Source organism: Chenopodium album, chromosome 13, assembly GCF_948465745.1.
Source record: "Chenopodium album chromosome 13, dcCheAlbu1.1, whole genome shotgun sequence".
In the NCBI taxonomy this organism is placed as follows: Eukaryota; Viridiplantae; Streptophyta; class Magnoliopsida; order Caryophyllales; family Amaranthaceae; genus Chenopodium; species Chenopodium album.
This window is the reverse complement of record NC_137846.1, coordinates 52,141,550-52,164,549: the sequence shown is the minus strand read 5'-3', so window position 1 is coordinate 52,164,549 and position 23,000 is coordinate 52,141,550. Positions and strand designations below refer to the sequence as shown.

Sequence of the window (23,000 nt, the reverse complement as noted above, 5' to 3'; positions counted from 1 at the left end):
TTTCATACCTATATTTTGCACTTAAAAAAACAAAGAAAGTATTTGGAAAAATGTCTCAAACTTCAAACGTGTAGCGTTATGCCGATATTTTATGAAGTTAAGTGAATATCAGTTCAAAAATTCCCGAAAAAAATAAAATATCAGTTTAAAAATAGATGCCCTAAATTCATTATACAAAATGTTTCCAAAAAAAAAAAAATCTTTATACGAATAACTCAAGATTAAAAAATTAAGCTTTGCTAAAATATCAGGTCCAAAACCGTAATTGTAAACTCGTGCAACAATTGTCATTTGTGACTATCTCTACATAAAAATTGGGAGCCCAAAAAAAGCCCAACAAGGTAAACCGTAGAAGATGAGGAGTTTAATTCAGACTTCAGAACACAACAGAGCAACAGAGAAATGGCTGTAATGACAACATCAATTTCTGCATCATCACCTCCACCATTTTCCTCCATTACCGCCAACTCCAAACACAGAAACAATCCTAACAAAATCCCTCCATTTTCAACCTCCATTAAAACTCAGAATCCATCACTTCAGAAATTACCAAAATCCCCCAAAATTTCCCCCAAAAATCCCCGGAAAACAGCTCCAAAACGAGAAAAATCAACAGGTCATTTCCACTACAAAAGAAAAACCCACATTCAATTTACAAAGATATTCAGAGATTTGCAAGAAGAAACCAGCTCAAAGAAGCTCTCACAATTCTAGATTATTTGGAGCAACAGGGTATCCCTGTAAATGCTTCAACTTTCTCTGCTGTGATTGCTGCTTGTATTCGTTCCAAATCGAAAACCGAAGCGAAACAGATTCATGCCCATGTCAGGATTAATGGGGTTGAAAACAATGAATTCCTAAAACCCAAGATTGTTCAAATGTATGTTTCTTGTGGATTAGTGGATGATGCCAAAAGGGTATTTGGTGATGATGACAATGAAGGATCTAACAGTGTTTATTCATGGAATGCATTGCTTAGAGGTAATGTTGTTGCAGGTGGAAAAAAATACAAGGATTTATTGTATATTTTTGCTAGAATGAGAGAAACTGGGGTTGAATTGAATGTGTATAGTTTTTCTTGTTTGATCAAGAGTTTCGGCGGCGCGGCGGCTTTTAGGCAAGGATTAAAGATACATGGATTGTTGATTAAGAATGGTTTTATAGGCAGTGAGATGTTGAAGACAAGTTTGATTGATATGTACTTTAAATGTGGTAGAGTTAAGCTTGCTTATCACCTGTTTGATGAAATGTCTGAGAGAGATGTTGTTCTTTGGGGTGCAATGATTGCAGGGTTTGCTCATAATAAGTTGCCTAGAGAAGTGATTAGGTATGCTAGGTGGATGATAAAGGAAGGTGTATTGCCGAATTCGGTTGTGTTAACTACAATGCTTCCCATTCTTGGGGAACTTGGGGCTTGGAAGATGGGTAAGGAGGTTCATGCCTTTGTGATCAAGAGAAGAAATTATATGGAGCAGCCGTTTTTGAAATCGGCTTTGATTGATATGTATTGTAAGTGTGGTGATATGACTTATGGGAGGAAAGTGTTTTATAATTCAGGTGATAGGACAACTGTTTCATGGACTGCTTTGATATCTGGTTATATATCGAATGGTAAGCTTGATCAGGCTATAAGGTCAATAATATGGATGCAGCAAGAAGGGTTTAAGCCTGATGTTGTTTCGTTGGCAACAATTCTTCCGGTTTGTGCTAAGTTGAAGGCATTGAGGCAAGGAAAGGAGATACATGGATTTTTGTTGAAGAATGGATTTCTTCCTAATGTATCATTGATAACATCATTGATTGTGATGTACTCGAAATGTGGTGTCTTGGAGATTAGCCGTAGGTTGTTTAATGGTATGGAGGCAAGAAATGTGATTGCTTGGACAGCTTATATGGTTTCTTGTATTGAAAACGAGCATCCAGTCGAAGCCCTTGATGTGTTCAGGTCAATGCAGCAATCGAAGCACAGGGCAGATTCTGTTACAATGGCTAGAATATTAGAACTTTGCCACGAACTCAAATTGTTGAAACTAGGGAAAGAACTCCACGGACAAGTATTGAAGAAGGGCATTGAGTACGTTCCTTGGGTTTTAGCACGACTTGTGAAGGTGTATGGAAAATGTGGAATGATTGAGAAAGCAAAGTTGTTGTTTGATCTCTACCCTTGCGATGGTGCAGTAGCACCAACTGCCATGATGTTGGCTTATGGATATAACAACTGTTTTAGAGAAGCGCTTGCTCTTTTTAACGAAATGTTGATTGAAGGTAAGCCTCCTAATACGGACACCTTAGATGTGGTTTTAACTATTTGTGATCAAGCTGGATTCGCAGATGATGCATGTAAAATCTTCCAACTCATGACTCGAAAATATAGAATCAGGCCATCTAAAGAGCAATACGCTGTCATGGCTGGACTTCTTACTCGTTCCGGTCACCTTCAGGAGGCTGAAAGATATATTCAATGGGGTTTCAAGTTGGATTCTTAAAATCAAGTAGTCCCTTCTTTGGAGATTGTGTAGGAATTGACAGGTGCAATAGGAAGCAAAACTATTGTGTACTTGTATTGTATCTATGTATACATAGCATTCATTGACAAAGTACTCATAAGAAAGGTTTTCGTAATTTTTTTTGCAGCTTTTTCATTGAAATTTTTTCCACGGAGGCGGATGCACAATACTCCATGCATCCGTTTTCTTTTTAAAAAGGCGGAATGAACATTTAGTTGTTCAGTAAATAACATACAATTATTTTATAAAGAACATCTAGATATTTTATAAAGAACATCACATATAGTTGTATTGTAATGAACATATAGCTGTTTTGTAAAGAACATATAGTTATTTTGTAAAAAAACATAAAACTTTATGCTCTTTATATATATCTAAAGAACATCCATAATATTGATGAAGAACATGATAATTAGAGGTGGTTACCTTCAGCCTGGCTCGATCCGTCCCGCAGATAAGGCGAGTTTGGGCAAGCCTAAAAATGGATTTTTAGTTAAAAATTCAAACCTGACCCGAAAAAAACCTATTATATTTTCCGGGTTTGGGCACGAGATATTATGTTATGGCCCGACCCAACCCGAATTTTTGATCACCTATAATGATAATTTAATGTAATGAACATTATTTTTATTCAACCACCATAATCTAAAGACAAAGTTCAAAGAACATTTCAAAATAAACAATTAACATTATGTCACAAATAAAAATACATTATACTGACAATCAAAGAACATGAAGATAAAGAACATTATTTAACATTCTATAACATGTTCTTTTCACTTTAACTGATTGTTCTTTACATTTCTATACAATGTTCTTTACAATTCTATAACATGTTCTTTTCACTTTAACTAAATGTTCTTTACATTTCTATACAATATTCTTTCCGCTTTTTTTTTAGAAGGGATGCACCATTATTTTCATGTTTTGTGAACTCGTAGGCAACCTTGTTTGACAAAAGTAAAGGAGCAGGAAATGAATTCTCTTGCCTACAACGAGGTTTGCTTTGTGTAGTTTACTAATGAGATGAATTTGAACTAGCTGTTCAACTCGTCTGATGAGAGATTGTCCTGGTTTGGCTGGTGAGTGGTGGCAGCGGACTTTGTTAACAACCACGGTGGCGGCCTGTTCAAGGTTACCTTTTCATCAAAGTTTGGTATATCCGTATATATAATGCTTCCGAGCAGAGACAACTGATTGTCAGGTGGGTATTGAGATAGCTTAGAGTATGGGGATTACGAAGCTCATAATACATATGGACAGCCAAACCAGGTCAGCTTTAGATGGGTTAAACACCTTGTTCAAATTTACAAAGTTTGTCAACAACCCAAAACAGAGGAGGTAGGGAATACATTTCCTATTCATTTGCTTTTGTCAAACAAGTTCACATTTGATTAGTTCACAATTAACCAGCTTACATGCACATTTGCATATTTGCAATCTTTGGGTAAAATCAGAAATTACATGAGCAATAAATTAAATTACTAACATTTAAGGACTTGTAAACAAAACATTAATGAAGAATAGGTGAATATAAGCTCCTATATTCTCTGTCAAATGGTCAAAATACTTACATGGGTGTTCAGGGATAAACCAATTAAATGATTGATGTTAAAGCAAATACCCGTCAATAGATCTTGAATAAATGTAAAACCCAACGGAAAATTTGATACCATATGCTGATGACAAAAAATTCTCTAGATCGACGCATCACCCCTCCCTCTTCTAAAACATAGGTGGAGAAATGTTTCCTTCAAACTGCACTCTTCACATACCAAAACCTAGTCTCAAGAAAAAAATATGCTCTGTGCCAAAACTTCTGTTGATTAAAAATTGGGACCAGCTCCAAAGAAAAGCAAAGAAAATTTTCTATTAAGGATACTTGTTTATGGAAACTTGGCATTATAAGGAATATTAGGACCTAAGATTGGAATAGGATGCATGGAAGGAAAATGAGGTGATGACAGGCGATGAATGTGATTTGGCATTGTAAATGACTGCGGTCCATTTGCCATTAAAGGCGAAGTCATGGAAATTGGCAATGCCGGACCAGCTAGAACACCTGCAAATGAAAACCAAAGCATTATACGAAGTGTCATTTTACAGCAAGCAATGATTATCAGTATTTCAATTACAAGAATTTTACAATTGTAAACACATCTCTACTTCTGAATAGAAAGGAAAATTTTTGTTCCTTTTTTGATAAGTTAATTCACTTAGGACACTTGTGCCACAAACAGATGTATAATAGAGGGGACTGACATGCCAAATATCGATTAGATTCCATTCAAGGGACACGGATTAGTAATTGGGAATAAAAAATAAAAAAAAAAAAAAGAAATCAGCATTAAACTTCAGAGAAGCAATATGAGCCACATTGAATACAATTTCTGAATTTAAATTATGCAACATCAAGCACACCAAACTCTAATGATATAGACATTTTAACTAGTGCAGGCATTGGGAGATGAGAACTTAAATAGACAGACATAATTCTGTACAAACATGTTAACATTCGTCACCACTCACCAGTGCAGTATTGCACCAAGCATCTCAAATTACACATTATTATCATACCTTCATTCTTGGAAAAACCAACATGGACTGGATGTGAAGCCAATAAGGGGTGTGGAGCTTGTGATGAGAGAGATCCAGGAGCCTGAATCACGTCCTTCAAATCAAAAGGTAGCCAATTTAGTAAGTAGCAAAAGCAAACATTTAAAAATGGATGAAAGTGATCAAAGAGCCCCAGCAGAAATGAAAGGAGAAGTAAATAACAAACATGATTTTAAAACTCACATGAGAAACTGGATGAATATAGACGACCTGTCCAGGCCTTCCAAATATGCCCTGCAGGAGTTGACACATTCATTAGGTGATCAAGTGAGCAAATCTCTATAAGAAAGCAAAAGGCTTTCTCTGATGTTGCTGCACAAAGCTGAACCAGCAGCAGTGCAAAAATAACTCAAAATTTGTGATTAACTGAGATATAATTCAGATATTCCATACATTTTGAGAATTAGGATATACATATGAAGGCATGGCTTGAATCGGTTGGTACTGTCCACCATGTCTAATAGGCTGTGCTCTTGTTACAATATGACCAGCAATCTGCTTGCAGAATAAGGATAAACAAGGTTAATGAAATTCAAGCAATATCAAATGCAATTCTTAGTTCTTACACTCCCAAGAAAAATTCAGGTAACTCCTTTACTTAGGCCTTATTCTCTTCACCTCATTTTTGTTGAGCTTAAATTATTTAACTGAAATTACAGAGTAATTTTTTTTCCGACTGATCAAAACTGATTTTTACAGATTAAGATAGCTGTTTAATGATTTCCTTTATATTTGTTCTTTAGAGTTACTGATTTTTTCTGAACTTATATTAGCTTCACTGATTAAAATTGATTTTTACCTTTATTTATTTATTTTTTTATTTTTTATTTTTTATTTTTTTTATCGATTAAAGCTGATTATTACTGTATTTTTTTTTAGGATGAAAGAACACGGACTTATAGTGAATCAAGAAGACCAGATAGTACATACAGGTTGATTATATTGAAGACCATTATCAGCATTCATTGCTGTTGAAGTAGCATAAGGAACAAACTTCACAGGCCAAGATGAACGTGGTAGAATGGATCTGTTTCCAACTTCTGGCTGGGCACCAGCTACCTGTATTGCAGGAATGTTGTTGGGTACATAAGGAACACTTGGAACTGTTGGCACCAAAGGTGGTGTTGATCTGAAATTAGGAAGAGACGGTGAGAAATCTTTCGCACTTGGATTGAGCTTGGATTCCTGAAATATAGCATAAAATAGGATACATCATATTGTGAAGTATACATGTAACATTAGTAAATCAGAAGACGGATAATATTAGAGGTGCTCAAAGAAAATAAGACCCATGAATTACATACATCATATGTATTTAATTATTTATACCCCAAGAGCACAAGTCAACAATGAAAAGGACCTTGTCGGAACAACACACATACAATACTTTTGTGAAAAAGGGAAGCAGTAGCATTTTGTGAAATCCCTATTTCAAACAGGATAGCAGTAAACGGAAAACCATAAGTAACAGGCATACAAACAAATTTATTAAACTGCTCCTGGGGCAGTGAGAAAGGCAAAGTGAAACAAAATAATGACTTCCGCTGTAATAAGTTAAAATGAATCATTATCTTTACCTTAGCAGTCCTACTAGGAAGTGGATTTTGAAGAGCCCTTTCCACTGGAACTGCCAAAGGAGTACGAGATGCATCCAAATCTGTTTTGGAAGAATCAGAAACCTCTGAAGCAACAGATTCTACACATGTCATTTCGTTAGCAGGGAGCTGATTTACATGATTGATATCCAAAGATGCATCAATGGCAGACAGTGATCCATTGGCTAATTGGTTGACTACAGTCCTTTCGTGAATCTCCTTGTGAGCATTCAGTTTGTTGGGGGCTTTATTCACTGGTAGTAGAGCATAACAGATGAAATTAGTGTCACAAAAGGAAAAAGAGAAGGTGCCAAAAACAGAATTGTATTAAACATTACCATAATTTACCAGTAATAAGTACTGAAAAGATAAAACTATACCAAACGTTATAATAGCTCAGAGACTCAGTCAACAACCAATAAGGACCAAAAGTTGAGACATACAGCAAAACATAAGGAGAGATAAACACAATAACAAGGGGGAAAAAAAAGGAATAAAATCCAGCAGCTGAATAAAGAGCAAGAACATTTGTCACCAAAGGTCAAATGTAATAGTGTTCGGTCAGTGAAACTGTGAAACAATCATAGATAACTAAGATTTTTTTTTCTAAATGCTAGATTCTATAATGGTGTGTTTAAACAATTTCATTTGAGATTCTGAAAGTGAATTTGTAACTCAAAGAATTTATATTTCTGGAATTGAGCCAATACTTACAACATTTTCAAAGGCCCATATAGGCCACATTGGTGTAATTTCAAATGAAACATGAAATGCTCATTTCAAATTCATTTATTGTGATCTTTCCCTCATGAATCCATTTAGCATTGCTCTAGTACATGTGCACCTCACAACTTTCATCATCTCTCAACACTTAAACTCGCTCTCTCCACTCCTCTTCCCTCAACCATCACAACCAATGCCTCCAAAAGAAGTCTCAGCCATCATTCGTAAACTATTAAATCATGTATTATTCACTCCGTGCTTGCGTGAGGCAGCCTTGAATATGAATCAGTCTTTTTTTTTTTCTATTATCTGATTTATTCCAGAATCTTAAGTTCTATGCAATTATCTACCTGATTTACCAAATTGTAAAAATAATGGAACTTAATAGTCGAAAATGGATTATTACAGAAAAAATTAATCAAATTATTTTAAAAAAGTTGAAAAAAATTTCATCATCAAAACTCCACTCATTCATCAGATGAATTTGAAATGCCAAAGAATTCCTAATAATTGCGAAACATCATATTTGAAAATGGATATCAGAATCTCAATTTCCAGAATCAAATTCTGGGATTTAAAATTTCCTAACACAACCTAACAGTTATTTTTAAGAATGATGTAAACAAAACTATACTGCAAGAATAGTACCAGAAAAAATTATAATAGTAAATTGGTAGAAGCTACCCCCATCACCTTATCTGTATTCATATGGAATCAAGTAATGGTTCCAAGCCAAGTTTACCCCTCCCTAGTGTAATAATCCAAGCATCAGCATCCAGTGTTCCAGGATAAAATTTCTGCTTTGTTGAATACTTGAATGAAAAAAAGGTCTGCAATCTAAAGGGTTTTTTTTTTCACAACAGAGTCTCTAATATCATACTAAGTTCTTTGGAGAAGAAAAGAGAGAAGCTTATACTGAGGAAAGATTGAAATATATAATGCACTTACAGCTTTTACTTGAACCATTAACTTTGGCAACCTGCATAAGAGAATGGTAACATAGTTACAAACAGCAATAAGAAAGTAAATATAACCTAAAATGGGAACATTATATATGTCTAAATAAATACGTACTTCCTTCAAGGCCTTAGATTGATGGAGGTAACCATCTTCTTCCTCATGAGGCATGATTACACCAACTTGTCTGTCCATCCAAAAGAAGGAAAAAATCATGAATCTGAGACCACAAACTTATTTTTAAAGAAAATCTACTTTATTTACCCCTCAAAATAGGCTCAAAGGATACCCAGCTAGTCTTTTGAGCTGAGCACTAATCTTAGCCCAACCTAATGTACATTTACACTCAAACTGTCTCAGGAGTCAAGATCTATCCTCCCTCTCCCTTAGCAACATCTCGACAGTCAATAAAATGTGATCACATGCTTTCACAACTATAGCAACACCTCCACAGTTTGAGCACTTGTCCTCTCATATTAGCAACAAAACTAAACCCTGTAATCTGCTACTAAACATTCATCCTAAGATTCCTCACACCTAGAAATTTTTCAGTGCTGAAGTTGCTACAGCAATTTTCTCTCCCATTCTTAACAGGTCATAAGAAGCAAAGTAAATTTATCATGTAATGAATGAAAAGTGAAAAAAAAAAAAAACTGTCCTAGAATGGCAAAAGGAAATAATTTGCAAATGCTCTAAACCATACTTAACCAAAAAATAGTTACCTCTCCGGATTCCTCCATCCATTAGTCAAAACAGCTCCATTTTCAGAAATTTGAGAAGATTCAATTGTTCCAGAAACAGTCTCCTCATCACCACAATTAGCACAACTAGAAGCATAATCAGCTGGAAGCATAACACCCTGTACAGAGAAGGAATAAAACCACTTAATTACATGATTCAACACCAATTGAAAACCTTAAACAACATCCAAAGTTCAGACACTTGTAACACCTTGGCAACAACTTGAACAAGATCTCCAGGTTGAACAACTAGAGTATCTATTAGGCCACCATTTGACACATTTGAACTCTGTGTGCCCTTCCTTATCATCCTTGCTTTCTTCAAAATGATACCTAAACATTGAACATAGTCGGAATTCGAAATAAACATTCAATTCCACAACAAATCAATTACATACCACATTCAATACCTTCCCAAATCCAGCAATAATAAATAAACCTAGATCAAAACTAACACAAACCCCCACATAAATTGCTCACACCTTAAATTCTCCCTGTAAACAAAAGCCCATGAGCAACATGTAAAAGTAAACAAAACCCAGAAATAAACAAACCTAGATCCAAACACACATGATCCAATTGAAATAAACAATTTACACAACTAACCACAATTCCTCGCAAAAATCAAAACCCAAATGCAATACATAACAACAAACAAAACCCAGAAAATGAACATCATTTATCATGCTAAAAATTACAAAAATCAATTGACAAAATTGCAGAAGATCAAATAAGGGAGCAAGAAACAAACCATAACCCTTGTCAACAGAAGCAGTATGGAAGATTCCAGAAAAGACAGAACCATCTTTGATGTGAACTTCAACAGGAAGACCAATGATGCACATGGTGGTGAACAGAAGAGCATCGCTAAGTGAAGCTGTTGTTGTTGTTGTTTCATCTTCTGTGAATTCTCTGATTCTCCCCATTTTGGTGATCTCTTTGTGATTTCTCTCTCTTTTTGGTGAGTGAGGTAAAGAGGGAAAAGGGGGGAAGTTACGATTACAGCAAAGATCGGGGGACCTCTCGCTGTTTTCTGGGTGGCGCTTCGAGGTCTGCCAAAACGTTCAAATGTGAAGCCTTGTTTGACGTACAAATACAAATTTATAAATTGTCTACTCCTCGTCCTATAAAAAATATGCACCAAGATTAAATTATACTCATGAGCTTTTTTATATTCGGTGTAGACAAGTTAACATTTGTTAAGGGCATTTTGGCTATTATTATCATATTATGTGACTAAAGTCTGGCGAAACTTGGTAGAGGGATATTCGGTCGTTGGACGATCACCCTAAAACCAAACAATATTTCTACCTAAACCAACCTAAGACAAGTCTAGGGTAAGTAGAGGATCGTATCCACAGGGAATGGGTAAGTACACCGAGAGTATGAAACGGTTGCAATCTAGTTCGGTCACAAATTGGGGGTTTTGATTAGATAACTACTATGGAGACAAACACTAGGGGGGAATAGGGATCGACTCCAACCAAACCAACGGATCAAATCAATAGGCAAGCACGAACACAAATTGGGTGATAGAGGGGGCACTCAATGTTACCTTCTTTCGAAGCCACAACACTAAGCATTCCTAAGCCAAACTCAACTAACAAGATAGGCCAACCAAGTCTTAACAATGAGAAGTAGACTACTAACTCGGGTTTGTCTTTCGATCGGTCCAAGAAAGCATTAAAGCACAAGCAATTGAGATTTCTCACCTAATTGTTGCAACTAAGACTACTACATCATTCAAACAAGGAACCATAATCAAGAGGAGATTAGCATAACCATATAAGAAAAGACTCACAACTAGACTTCATCTCTCAATGCAAGCATAGAAGTGAATACATGAGCAATAAGTGGCCATCCAATTACACATGCAATTAACCATCTCTTTAACAATCAATTATCAATCCAAAATGAACATGCAAGCACAAACATCAATCAACCCATGGCTTGGTTGGGTCTTCACCCAACCCCTAGCTAATTAACTACTCACTAAACATGGTGAGGGACATCAAAACAACAAGTTCCAATTCAAACATTAAGTTAACAAGTTGAGAGGAGTAGTAGGAATAAGGTAGATCGGACATGCAACAACAATTAAGCAAGATCAAGAGAGAAATTAACAATTCAAAGTAAATAAAAACTGAAATTAAAGAGTAAGGGATAGAGGAAAGAGATTACTAATGAAGCTTCAAGGTTGAGAAAATGTTGAAAGGAAGAATACAAACTTCAATTAATCTACTTCAATGATAGAGTTTGAGAGAAACTAAGCTAATTAATAAGAGTTTAGAGAGTTAAGGGCCTAAGAAGACTAAAGGGAAGAAGGTGATCTTCTCCAAGGAAGAAGATGCAGAAAACTGAAGCCAAGGGTCGTATTTATACACCCCGAAATAACATTGTAAAATCCGCCCAAAAAGTCGGGTCTGCATGTAGGAGCGCCCGCTCCTACATAGAGGAGCGCCCGCTCCTCAGGCTGGAGCGCCCTCTCCTGTCTCTTGCGCGCCCTCTCCTCCTGCAGCGATTTGCGGCAGTTTGTGGAAGATCAGGGAGGAGCGCCCGCTCCTACTATGGTGCACGCCCTCTCCTAGCTGGGAATAAAGAGAGGAAGATTGTGGCGCTTGGGGTAGGAGCGCCCTCTCCTAAGGGGTTGCACGCCCTCTCCTCTTGTGCTTTGCTTCCAATATAGCTCTTCATGTTCATGCTATATGACCAATTTCTCCTTGCATCTACAAACACGAACACACACATAAAAAGGAACGGGGAAGCCAAAAGTTGTAATCATACACAAAAAGGAGTCGGAAAGGGGGGGTAAATAGGGGAAAATGACAACAAAATTGTGCTAAAAATACCATGATAAGTGGACAAATAAAACACTTATCAAATTCCCCCAAGCTAGCTAATTGCTTGTCCCTAAGCAATTCACTTGGCGCTAAAGAAACTAATAGATTAGTCCAAAGAAAAGCACATGTAAAGATAAAAGAATCCTTAAGCAATAAAACTCGAGCATGAGGTATATGCCTAAGATCAACCACGGTCATGACTAACCAAGGCCTAGCTAACCTTCCCGAATGTACTCAACTTTGGTCCATTCAACCAATCTTACCGCGTCCCCACATAAAGTTCAAATTCTCCCTAATGGTAGTGTCTCATGACTCCTCGAAGGAGCCGGAAGAAAAATAGACAAAAGAAAGTTTAGAACACTCGACATCTCAATGATAAGTACCCTCTCCACATGCTTGTGAACCAACTCCCTCCACCGACAATGGATTCAACTACTCTACTAACATTACAAAACTCAAGGATTACGACACAAGTTAAGGCATAGAGAAAACTAGAAGTGCTTTGCAATTAAAGTCAAGCTAAGGTATATAGCACTAAGAGCAAACCTAAAGAGGTTTCTAACTTTGACCCAAATTACAAAATATGAATAAACTTGAAATAAAAACGCACCCCCAAGCTTGTTTAATTGCTAGGGTGATGGCTATTCATCACTTCTTTTCTTTCCCTTCTTTTTTTCTTTTTTTTTTTCTTTCTTTCTTTCTTTCTTTTTTTTTTTTTTTTTTTTTTTTTTTCCAAACTTGAACATTTACATCACTAACTACTAATTACAATAAATTAAAAATTGAACTAAGAAAACAAGAATGATATGCCTTAATTTTTTGTGAATAAACAATACATAACAACCTTCATCAATCACTAAGAGTAGTTTAGGCCGCGATCTTGGGAGTTGGGACTCAAGTTGTCGATCTAGGTACTAAATCAAAGAGGATCCTTGCCACTCATTCAAAATGTAGTAGGCTTGAAAATATTACAACCTCACTTTTGGGAACAATATGGGATCAATTACTACCTTTTGGGGTTCAAATTCCTTTGATATGGGCGACAACCTTCTTACCACAATCCTAGACTTTAGGTCTCGTACATTCGGTAAGGTTATTGTCACACTAGCCTAAACTAGCCAATTCTATGTTCAACCAAGGGCATCTAAACCATGCTCGAAATTTTATTACCAAAAGAAAGCAAATATCCATCACATGCAATCCAATATCCTCATTGAGGACTATTCTAAAAGCAATTTTTTATTTATTTTTTTATTTTTATTTTTTTTTAGAGGAAAAGCAAAACTACTCGGGTTGCCTCCCGGGAGCGCTTCTTTAACGTCACTAGCTTGACGAAAATTCGAAGATTGGTTTCTTCACTAACACCTACAACAAAAAGTTAGTCAAAGAAATCAAAGAAAAACAAATCTATACAAATGAACTAGTCTCACATGTTTCACAAGTAACTCAATGCTCAACGCCATTCCCCGGCAACGGCGCCATTTTGGTAGAGGGATATTCGGTCGTTGGACGATCACCCTAAAACCAAACAATATTTCTACCTAAACCAACCTAAGACAAGTCTAGGGTAAGTAGAGGATCGTATCCACAGGGAATGGGTAAGTACACCGAGAGTATGAAACGGTTGCAATCTAGTTCGGTCACAAATTGGGGGTTTTGATTAGATAACTACTATGGAGACAAACACTAGGGGGGAATAGGGATCGACTCCAACCAAACCAACGGATCAAATCAATAGGCAAGCACGAACACAAATTGGGTGATAGAGGGGGCACTCAATGTTACCTTCTTTCGAAGCCACAACACTAAGCATTCCTAAGCCAAACTCAACTAACAAGATAGGCCAACCAAGTCTTAACAATGAGAAGTAGACTACTAACTCGGGTTTGTCTTTCGATCGGTCCAAGAAAGCATTAAAGCACAAGCAATTGAGATTTCTCACCTAATTGTTGCAACTAAGACTACTACATCATTCAAACAAGGAACCATAATCAAGAGGAGATTAGCATAACCATATAAGAAAAGACTCACAACTAGACTTCATCTCTCAATGCAAGCATAGAAGTGAATACATGAGCAATAAGTGGCCATCCAATTACACATGCAATTAACCATCTCTTTAACAATCAATTATCAATCCAAAATGAACATGCAAGCACAAACATCAATCAACCCATGGCTTGGTTGGGTCTTCACCCAACCCCTAGCTAATTAACTACTCACTAAACATGGTGAGGGACATCAAAACAACAAGTTCCAATTCAAACATTAAGTTAACAAGTTGAGAGGAGTAGTAGGAATAAGGTAGATCGGACATGCAACAACAATTAAGCAAGATCAAGAGAGAAATTAACAATTCAAAGTAAATAAAAACTGAAATTAAAGAGTAAGGGATAGAGGAAAGAGATTACTAATGAAGCTTCAAGGTTGAGAAAATGTTGAAAGGAAGAATACAAACTTCAATTAATCTACTTCAATGATAGAGTTTGAGAGAAACTAAGCTAATTAATAAGAGTTTAGAGAGTTAAGGGCCTAAGAAGACTAAAGGGAAGAAGGTGATCTTCTCCAAGGAAGAAGATGCAGAAAACTGAAGCCAAGGGTCGTATTTATACACCCCGAAATAACATTGTAAAATCCGCCCAAAAAGTCGGGTCTGCATGTAGGAGCGCCCGCTCCTACATAGAGGAGCGCCCGCTCCTCAGGCTGGAGCGCCCTCTCCTGTCTCTTGCGCGCCCTCTCCTCCTGCAGCGATTTGTGGCAGTTTGTGGAAGATCAGGGAGGAGCGCCCGCTCCTACTATGGTGCACGCCCTCTCCTAGCTGGGAATAAAGAGAGGAAGATTGTGGCGCTTGGGGTAGGAGCGCCCTCTCCTAAGGGGTTGCACGCCCTCTCCTCTTGTGCTTTGCTTCCAATATAGCTCTTCATGTTCATGCTATATGACCAATTTCTCCTTGCATCTACAAACACGAACACACACATAAAAAGGAACGGGGAAGCCAAAAGTTGTAATCATACACAAAAAGGAGTCGGAAAGGGGGGGTAAATAGGGGAAAATGACAACAAAATTGTGCTAAAAATACCATGATAAGTGGACAAATAAAACACTTATCAAAACTTGGGACATGTTTGGAAAAATTAGTTTTTGTAAGTGTATTCGTAGATGTTAGTAATAACCTTGATAGATGCTAGAATTAGGTGTTTAGTGAAAGTGTTTGGCACAAATAGCTATTGAAATAAGAAATAAATAACACGGTAATAGAAGTTTATAGGGGGTAAAAGGAAGTAGCAATTGACAAGCACTACTTCAAAAGCTAAAAACTATCATCCATATCTATTCATACTTCGTAAAAAAAAAAGTTATTGGAATATGCCTTGAATCAGTGTTTTGGAGTAGCAAGTGATAGCTCATTAGGTAGCTCGGAGTTGTGCGCAAGCAAGGAAATTGCGATGAGGAAGCGAGCTATATGTCACGTGCTGACAGTTTCCCCGATGCCTGGCACAACAAGTCCTATATGAGGCAACTTCCCTATGCCTGTGTGCCTTTACTAAAACATGTATTGGTAGCGCAGGTTAGTGTCATTGTGTGTTTTTTCCTCTATTTATTAGCTTGTTGCACATATGGGGAAGGTTGACTGCATCAAGTCTTGGGAATTCAGGCACCGCATGGGCAATCTACGCACATCCCGTGACATATAGGTCACGCATCATCATGGCATGAAGGATATTTAGCTATGGGCTCTAGGCAAGTGAGCTCGACCATATAGAGTCTTGCGGCAATGTTAAGTTAGTTGCTGAGCTACATAAGAAAGTTTCCTGAAATCATTTCTCCATGTAAATCCTTGTATTGTTAAGCTTCTGTCCCATTCCAAGTGATTTGACTAGTAAGATTTCTTCTAGAGTGAGACTAGTGGTATTCGACCCTTGACCTTATGTCTAAATGTCAGATAACTAACCAACTGCTTTAACCTTCTATATCACGTAATCTATACCATATAAAATATGAAGTACACTTAATGGTAGATAAAGCCTAAAAATATTGTATATTTAGGTAATTTCTTCGCTTTTTTAGTTGACGTGTTTTCTTTATCATGTTTGTCAACAATGTTTTCAGAAATACGTAAAAGTATACTAGTATTGTTTCTGGTGGTTTTCCCTCGGTTTTCCCTCGGTTACCCCTCTCCCGAATTTATCAAACCCTAATCACCCCTCACCACCACCCTTCTTCACTCCCTTTCTCCCAAAACCTCCCTTAAACCCCTCTTTTTCTCTCTCTCCCACCCAAAAGCTTCCAACTTTCTTCTCAAATCAACAACCATGGCAAAACCCAAGCCCCAACGCCGTCAATTGGGCAAGCAAAGGCGCCAACAAGAAGCCGAAGAAATCGAATTCCTCCAAAAATGGCTTGAATTTGGAAAACCCGACTCGGGTTCGAACCCATTATCGCTTCCTCCATTGCCCCGCGATTCTCCAGTGGGTAAACTAAACGATGATACCTTCTCAAGGTATTGTGGGTGTGAATTGTTCAAGCAAATGCCATTGTCAAAGAAAACTAAAGATGGGTTGCGAGCTTCCTACTTTACTCAGATGACTGATGTTCAGAGAGCTTCTTTGCCTCATTCTCTTTCAGGTCGTGATCTTCTTGGTGCTGCCCAAACTGGGTCCGGAAAAACTTTGGCTTTTGTTATTCCTGTAAGTTTTTTTTTTTTAAAATTTTTGTTTTTGCTTTTGATTAATTTTGGATTTAATAAGAATGTACATGTTTCTAGTCTGGATTTATGAAATTAGCTATAATTGAAGGTGTGGAGATGCATTATACTTTGATTCGAATTCGGGTTGAGTGATTGATTGAGTTAGAGAAGGTGGGGTTGGTGGGTGGGTAGGATTAGCTGCCATCGGGTCGAATTAGAGGAAGATTTTCTCTATTTACAGAAGTTGAGTGGATGTGATTGGAAGCTAACTTAGATGGGGTTTAATCACGGTGTTCCAATAACAATGGTGTAAGGAAGTAGAGAAGAGGGAAAGGAAAGGGATAGGATGGAAGAATTTGGTTCGGGGGGAACTTGATTCCTCCATGTTCTTATACTCGCTCTGTTTCTTGTTTGAGGATCTGAAAATAGACTGCTCGGCATCCTTTACACATTGTTATAAAGTTAGAGGTATTATAGTGGCGGAGAGAATGTGCTCACCAAAGAGTCAAACTTGCAAGTATAAATTGCGACTTAATTGCAATTTGGAAGGAAGGGCACATGGTGTAAAACATTTGTTTAAAAATTTGGTATACTTTTCTTTTACAGGATGAATTATTTGAAATAATAAAGTACGAAAAGTCAAAACTTACACATTGTTTGAATGGGAGGAAATGAAGAGAAAGGGAGGGGACAAATCATCTTGTTTAGATAATGGATTGAGAGAGGGAAAGGGAGGGATTCATTTTCCTTCCTCTTCTAATAAACACTATCCCTCCGAAGTGGGAGGGAAAGTGGAGTGAGGGGAAGTGAAGCTCCACTTTCCCCTTCCTTTTCTTTCCCCTTCCCTTCCTCCTATTTCCTTCCCCTTCTAAATTGTTATCAACACACGTTGTTAGGAATATAAAGAATTTCCGTCTATTTAATAGTTAATATAATTGATACCAACATATGGTTGTGAACAAAGTGAGTGGTCTCTTATGCTGAGTGCTTCACAATGATAAACTGTTTAACTATTATTAATTAAGTGCCTTGATAAATCTCTCAAATTGGTTATCTTTCTGCCTTTATCTCTTTAAGTGGCAACTTTTTCTTTAGAGCTAGTGGTGGATTGATTTGTTTCTTCTCTATAGAGCCTTGTTCAAAGAAGCGCCAAAAAGGTCATTTTCTTGTGTGTTGGGAGAGTAGATTTCTTTCTGTAATCTGTAATTTTTTTTGTTAAGAACACTATGTTGCTCACTGTATCTTGAAGGAGTTTTTAGCTGCAGTTCGTTGTTGAATTTACGTACTTTAGTTTTGCTTTCTTGTGGTTACATGAGTCTGTAGTAAAGCTCATAGTTTAGATGAACTCTAAAAGGATAATTATTTAATTTGAGAATTTATAGAAATATGGCTAAAAGTATCAGGTTCATTAGACTGTCTTTCCTTGGCAATTATAGGGACAAGAATAAATGCATATGCTCCCCCCCCCCCCCTCCTCTCTCTCTCTCTCTCTCTCTCTCTCTCTCTCTTTCTCTCTCTCTCTCTCTCCCCCATTTTTAGCATTTTGCCTTTTTGATTGGAGCAAAAAAGTTGTGGGAGTAATACTAATGAAGTAATGATGTCAACTTGATTGATGCAAAATAGTTTTTAATGTAATAGTCTAAAATCCAGTTTTAGAACTTAGAATGAGGTCATCAGCTCAGATTACATCCATTGATGTCTATTCTAGGTCTACGGTCATAGACTTGCAGCTAGTTGCTACCATGTCTGTTACTTCAACTCGCTGATTACCCTAATATACTCGTGTGCACCATGCATATGCCACCTCAAGTGTATAACAATGCTTAGGTTTGTTCCTTCAAATATAGAAAAACCAGATATAGCTTTCTTATCCATGTTGGATCTTTGCTTTAATTTATAACTCTAATATATTCAAGTATTCTTAGTAACCAAAGACTAGCATTGTGGCTCTTTGCCGATGTTTGTGCAGTAATGTTTGTGTGGTGGACTGGACTGTGGTTGTAAGTTTATTGTTGTTCTTGACAGGTTATAGAGAAGCTATACAAGGAAAGATGGGGTCCAGAGGATGGTGTGGGTTGCATCATCATCTCTCCTACTAGGGAATTAGCTAGTCAAATCTTTGGTGTTTTGAAGGCAGTTGGAAAGCACCATGGCTTCAGTGCTGGTCTGCTAATTGGTGGTCGTAAAGGTGTTGATGAAGAAAAGGAACGTGTGAATGAATTGAATATTTTGATCTGTACTCCTGGAAGGCTGCTTCAACACATGGATGAAACGCCAAATTTTGAATGCTCTCAGCTTCAGGTCCACATGATCTTCACATCCTTACTGTGTTATTTTATTTTAGGCATAATATTCTCTTTTAACTGCTTGATCCTTTATGGCACAAGTTTAGGTGATTGGTGATATGCGATTTGCCATAACTTTTCTGTTATTGCTTTCCTCAGCCCCAAAATATATTTCATTTCTACAATTTTGGATCCTTGATAAGACTTTATCCATTTTCTTTATGAAGCATACCAATTTACTTTATATAAATATCATAAAATATGCAATAAGCTATAAAAGCAATAACTGGTATTCATAGGTAAAGAGTCCATTTGATTTTTTAATGTATGCTATTAAGTAGTAGCAACTAACGAGTGTTATTTACCCCCGATAATGCTTTCTAATTGATTGTCTAATAGTGACCTTTACCCTAAATTAGCATTTGTGCTATCATCTGCAACGTGGATGGAGTACTCTTCAATTTTATGTCTCTTTTAGTTTATGGAGCTATTCAAATGTAACAAAACATTGATGGTTATAATCTACTCTTTTTTTTTTAACTCTTTTCATAATGTTTAGGCGATGTAGGATTAGAAGAGGGTATAGACGGTGTCTAATTGTCATGCTATTGTAGACACTCATAAATTCTGTAGTGCTTGCAAGCGTGAGTATATTAATACTTACAGATTCTTACTTAGAATTTAAATTGAGCTTTACTCTTGCTCTTCTGCAACAAGACATTTTCTTTTAATTTCAATCTTATTGTTGATAAAAGTAGGAGTTCCATACAATATACAAAATTGTGGGTTTTCAAATCAGTAAAACGGAGAAGGGGAAGAGCTATACAAAGTTACTGAAGTAGAGTTTGCCCACTTTTTTTTACTAGATGGTTAATGGTATCTTGTCTTTAGTCTCTTTACTTTGATGCTTGCTCCTCTTGCATCTGAGTGATCCCCAACTTTTAAGTAGTGCTTCAATCTATCTTTGTTTGTAGGTCTATAGCATATTGCGTAACTCTGTATTCTATTAAACTTAGGCCTATATGGTGAGTATTTGAGGGTTTTAATTTTCTTCCAGGGAACAGATTTTAGTTCTTGACGAGGCAGACCGAATTCTTGATATAGGGTTTAAAAAAGAAGTGAATGCAATCGTATCTCAGCTTCCAAAGAAAAGACAAACCTTGCTCTTTTCTGCAACACAAACAAAATCAGTTCAGGACCTTGCAAGACTCAGTTTGAGAGACCCTGAATATCTTAGTGTTCATGCGGAAGCCACTACTGCTACTCCCAAGCACTTGCTGCAGACTGCTACTGTTGTCCCTCTACATCAGAAGTTAGACCTTCTGTGGAGTTTTATAAAGTCTCACTTGAATTCGAGGATTTTAGTGTTCCTTACCAGTCGCAAGCAGGTAGTTGTCATAATTCAGCATTTTTACAGCTCTTTGTTTTGCTTAGTCATGTATGGTTCTTTTACTCTTTTATTTTGGTGACAGTTTGGCTGAGAGTGGTAACACAACTTTTAATTTTATACTTAGATATTTCTTTTATGTTATATTACTTTGGTTGAACTCCCTGATGGTCCTTTAACTTCTGTATAGGTGAAATTTGTTTTTGAGGCTTTTAAGAAACTGCGGCCAGGTATCCCATTGAAGTGTTTACATGGAAAGATGAATCAGGAGAGAAGATTGGGAACATACTCCCAGTTTAGTGAAAAACGTATAGTTTTATTCTCAACTGATGTTAGTTCAAGAGGTCTTGATTTTGATAAGTCAGTTGACTGGGTTGTTCAGGTGAGCTTTGGTTTCATGTATATCAGTTGTACATTTGATAGAGTGCTCAACTCATTCTTTCTTTTCCTTAGATGGATTGTCCATCAGATGTTGCAACTTACATACACAGAGTCGGTCGCACTGCTCGATACACTACTGGCGGGAAAGCTGTTTTATTTGTGGAGCCATCAGAAGTAAAAATGCTTGAAAAAATAAAAGAGGCAAAAATTCCAATAATTGCAAAAACGGTAATCTTCTTTAGAGTTCTTGTTCAAGTCTCTTTGCAGACATACTTGGATACTGCCGGCTCAGATGCTTTCTTCTGAGACTTCTCATCAGTTAAGTAACTAATGTGACCTATCTATGCTCTCTTTAAACTTGCAGATAAACAAAGAGAAATTGCAGCCTGTTTCTCCTCTGCTAGCGTCTTTATTAGTGAAGTATCCTGATATGCAGCAATTGGCTCGAAGAGCATTCATCACATATCTCAAGGCTGTTTGTAAAGAAAAGGATAAAGAAGTTTTTGATGTGATGAAACTTGGGATTGATGATTTCTCAGCATCAATAGGTTTACCATTGACGCCAAAAATCCGTTTCCTAAACCAGAAAATCACGGGCAAAAATTCTTCAAAATTAAGTCAAACTGTGGAAATAGACAAGTCTGCTGCAGAAAATTTGTTGGAAACTGCCAAGGCAGAGAGTAGTGAATCTGATGAAGATGAATCAGATAATGATCTTTTAGGGAACGAGATTTCATCTGAAGTCAAGCCAGCAATAACTGAAATTGAATCTGTTGTGTATGGTTCATCTACTTGTTATAAAAGTTCTTTTTTAAGATGTACCCTTTTGCAGCAAGGTTTTTTCTTATTCTTGGGGCAATCACTCAGTTTTTCTAGTTCTTTGTTCTTGTAGGCCGGCTACCAGGGTTTTGAAGAAAAAAAAGCTGAAAATTAATGTCCACAGACCCGTTGGCACAAGGGTTGTCTTTGATGAAGAGGGTAACACTCTTCCACCCCTTGCAACTTTAGCAGATAGGACAAATGAGCCATCTGCAATTGATGTCGATAAAGGTATGTGACACGCTACTAGATTATCGGTTTGAAAATTAAAGAATTTTTTCTACCTTGTAGGTTATTGCTTTATTTATCTTTTCTATTCCAACTGCCCTGCCAACACAATTTTCATAACCCCTTCATAAACCATTAAGGCAATACTGTTGCATTTTTATCCGTTGTCATTTGCTTTGGGAAATTGTTTGTCATCCCTTAAATAGACCCTTCTTTACTTACTAAATTGTTCACTTATCTAATATACTTCGTATGATTAAAATGTTTAGATGGTTTTATTATACGTAGTACTACGTTTATATGTTTGAGGCCTTTACAGTCTCGTGCCCTTTTTTTTTCACCCTGTGTACTTGATTAGTTTTTCACTTTTTTGTACTTGTTTTATTTGCTGTTGTATTAATATCCTTGCAACATTTTTTAGTTACTGGTGTATTAATATGCTTGCGACATTTATTAGTACTTTTGTCGTTTTACATTGCAGTGCAAGAAAGGTATCAGAAGATGAGGGAAGTGTTAAAGCAAGAGGATAAAGTGGACAAGGTCCATGCTCGTCAGCTTCGCAAAGAGAAAAGATTGAAGCAGAAGATGAAGTTGAAGAGGGACAGGGCGGAAGATGAAGAAGAAGATGGCTCTGAGTCAGAAGAGGAAGTCACTGCAGGCCGACCCAACAAAAAGTTGAAAATATATTTTGACAGTGACAGTGACACAGAAGACAAGAAAATGGTTGATATCAACACTAATAAAATATCTTTGGCAGAGCAAGAGGATCTGGCTCTCAAGCTGCTTGGTTCAATGAACTCTTAAATTTATACATGTACGTCACACATTCTTTTGAGAGCACACAAAAGCCCCCAAAGGATGTCTACGGGGTCTTCATTCATCTCATATATCCTAGCTCAAACAGATATGAAAGCTTGGTTAGTCGAGTATTACTTTTTTGAAGTTGAAGAAATCCAACAGTTTTGAAGAGTTCCAGATTTGATTAGTTCTTCTATGAGATTTTTGGTAGATTATAGTGTACATGCAATTTTGCTCGCCTTTGTAATAGTTATATTGTATCTTACTCCTTACTGTGTTGACACCATTGAGGATGTTTGAAATTGACTTTTACAGTACTATTTTATTTACATTAATGAATCAGAATTTGATGATGGTTGTAATTTGCAAGAACTACCCTATGTTTGTTTCAAGCATTGTCACCGTTAGATAGGGTGTTCATTAGCTAAAGGGGACAG

At 36.9% G+C, this 23,000-nt stretch overlaps 2 protein-coding genes and 1 pseudogene across 2 annotated transcripts; 2 read left to right on the top strand and 1 right to left on the bottom strand.

Moving 5' to 3' along the window:
- Positions 1 to 402: 402 nt before the first annotated feature.
- Positions 403 to 2,612, top strand: LOC145576884 (pentatricopeptide repeat-containing protein At1g71460, chloroplastic pseudogene; annotated as a pseudogene).
- Positions 2,613 to 4,357: 1,745 nt separating this feature from the next.
- On the bottom strand, positions 4,358 to 10,194 carry LOC145576883 (uncharacterized). Its single transcript, XM_081634583.1, has 11 exons — positions 9,890 to 10,194; positions 9,350 to 9,471; positions 9,121 to 9,257; positions 8,516 to 8,585; positions 8,390 to 8,420; positions 6,701 to 6,972; positions 6,054 to 6,308; positions 5,517 to 5,618; positions 5,307 to 5,357; positions 5,085 to 5,178; positions 4,358 to 4,569 (listed from the first exon to the last, which is right to left on the bottom strand). The coding sequence occupies exons 1-11, from the start codon at positions 10,062 to 10,064 to the stop codon at positions 4,394 to 4,396; spliced, it is 1,485 nt and encodes a 494-aa protein (XP_081490709.1). The 5' UTR covers positions 10,065 to 10,194; the 3' UTR covers positions 4,358 to 4,393.
- A 5,968-nt stretch (positions 10,195 to 16,162) lies between these two features.
- LOC145576882 (DEAD-box ATP-dependent RNA helicase 32-like) lies at positions 16,163 to 22,907 on the top strand. Its single transcript, XM_081634582.1, has 8 exons — positions 16,163 to 16,666; positions 18,691 to 18,966; positions 20,015 to 20,338; positions 20,528 to 20,719; positions 20,791 to 20,946; positions 21,083 to 21,495; positions 21,611 to 21,768; positions 22,247 to 22,907. Exons 1-8 carry the CDS (start codon positions 16,292 to 16,294, stop codon positions 22,567 to 22,569), a joined length of 2,217 nt encoding a protein of 738 aa, XP_081490708.1. The 5' UTR covers positions 16,163 to 16,291; the 3' UTR covers positions 22,570 to 22,907.
- The last annotated feature ends 93 nt before the right edge of the window (positions 22,908 to 23,000 follow it).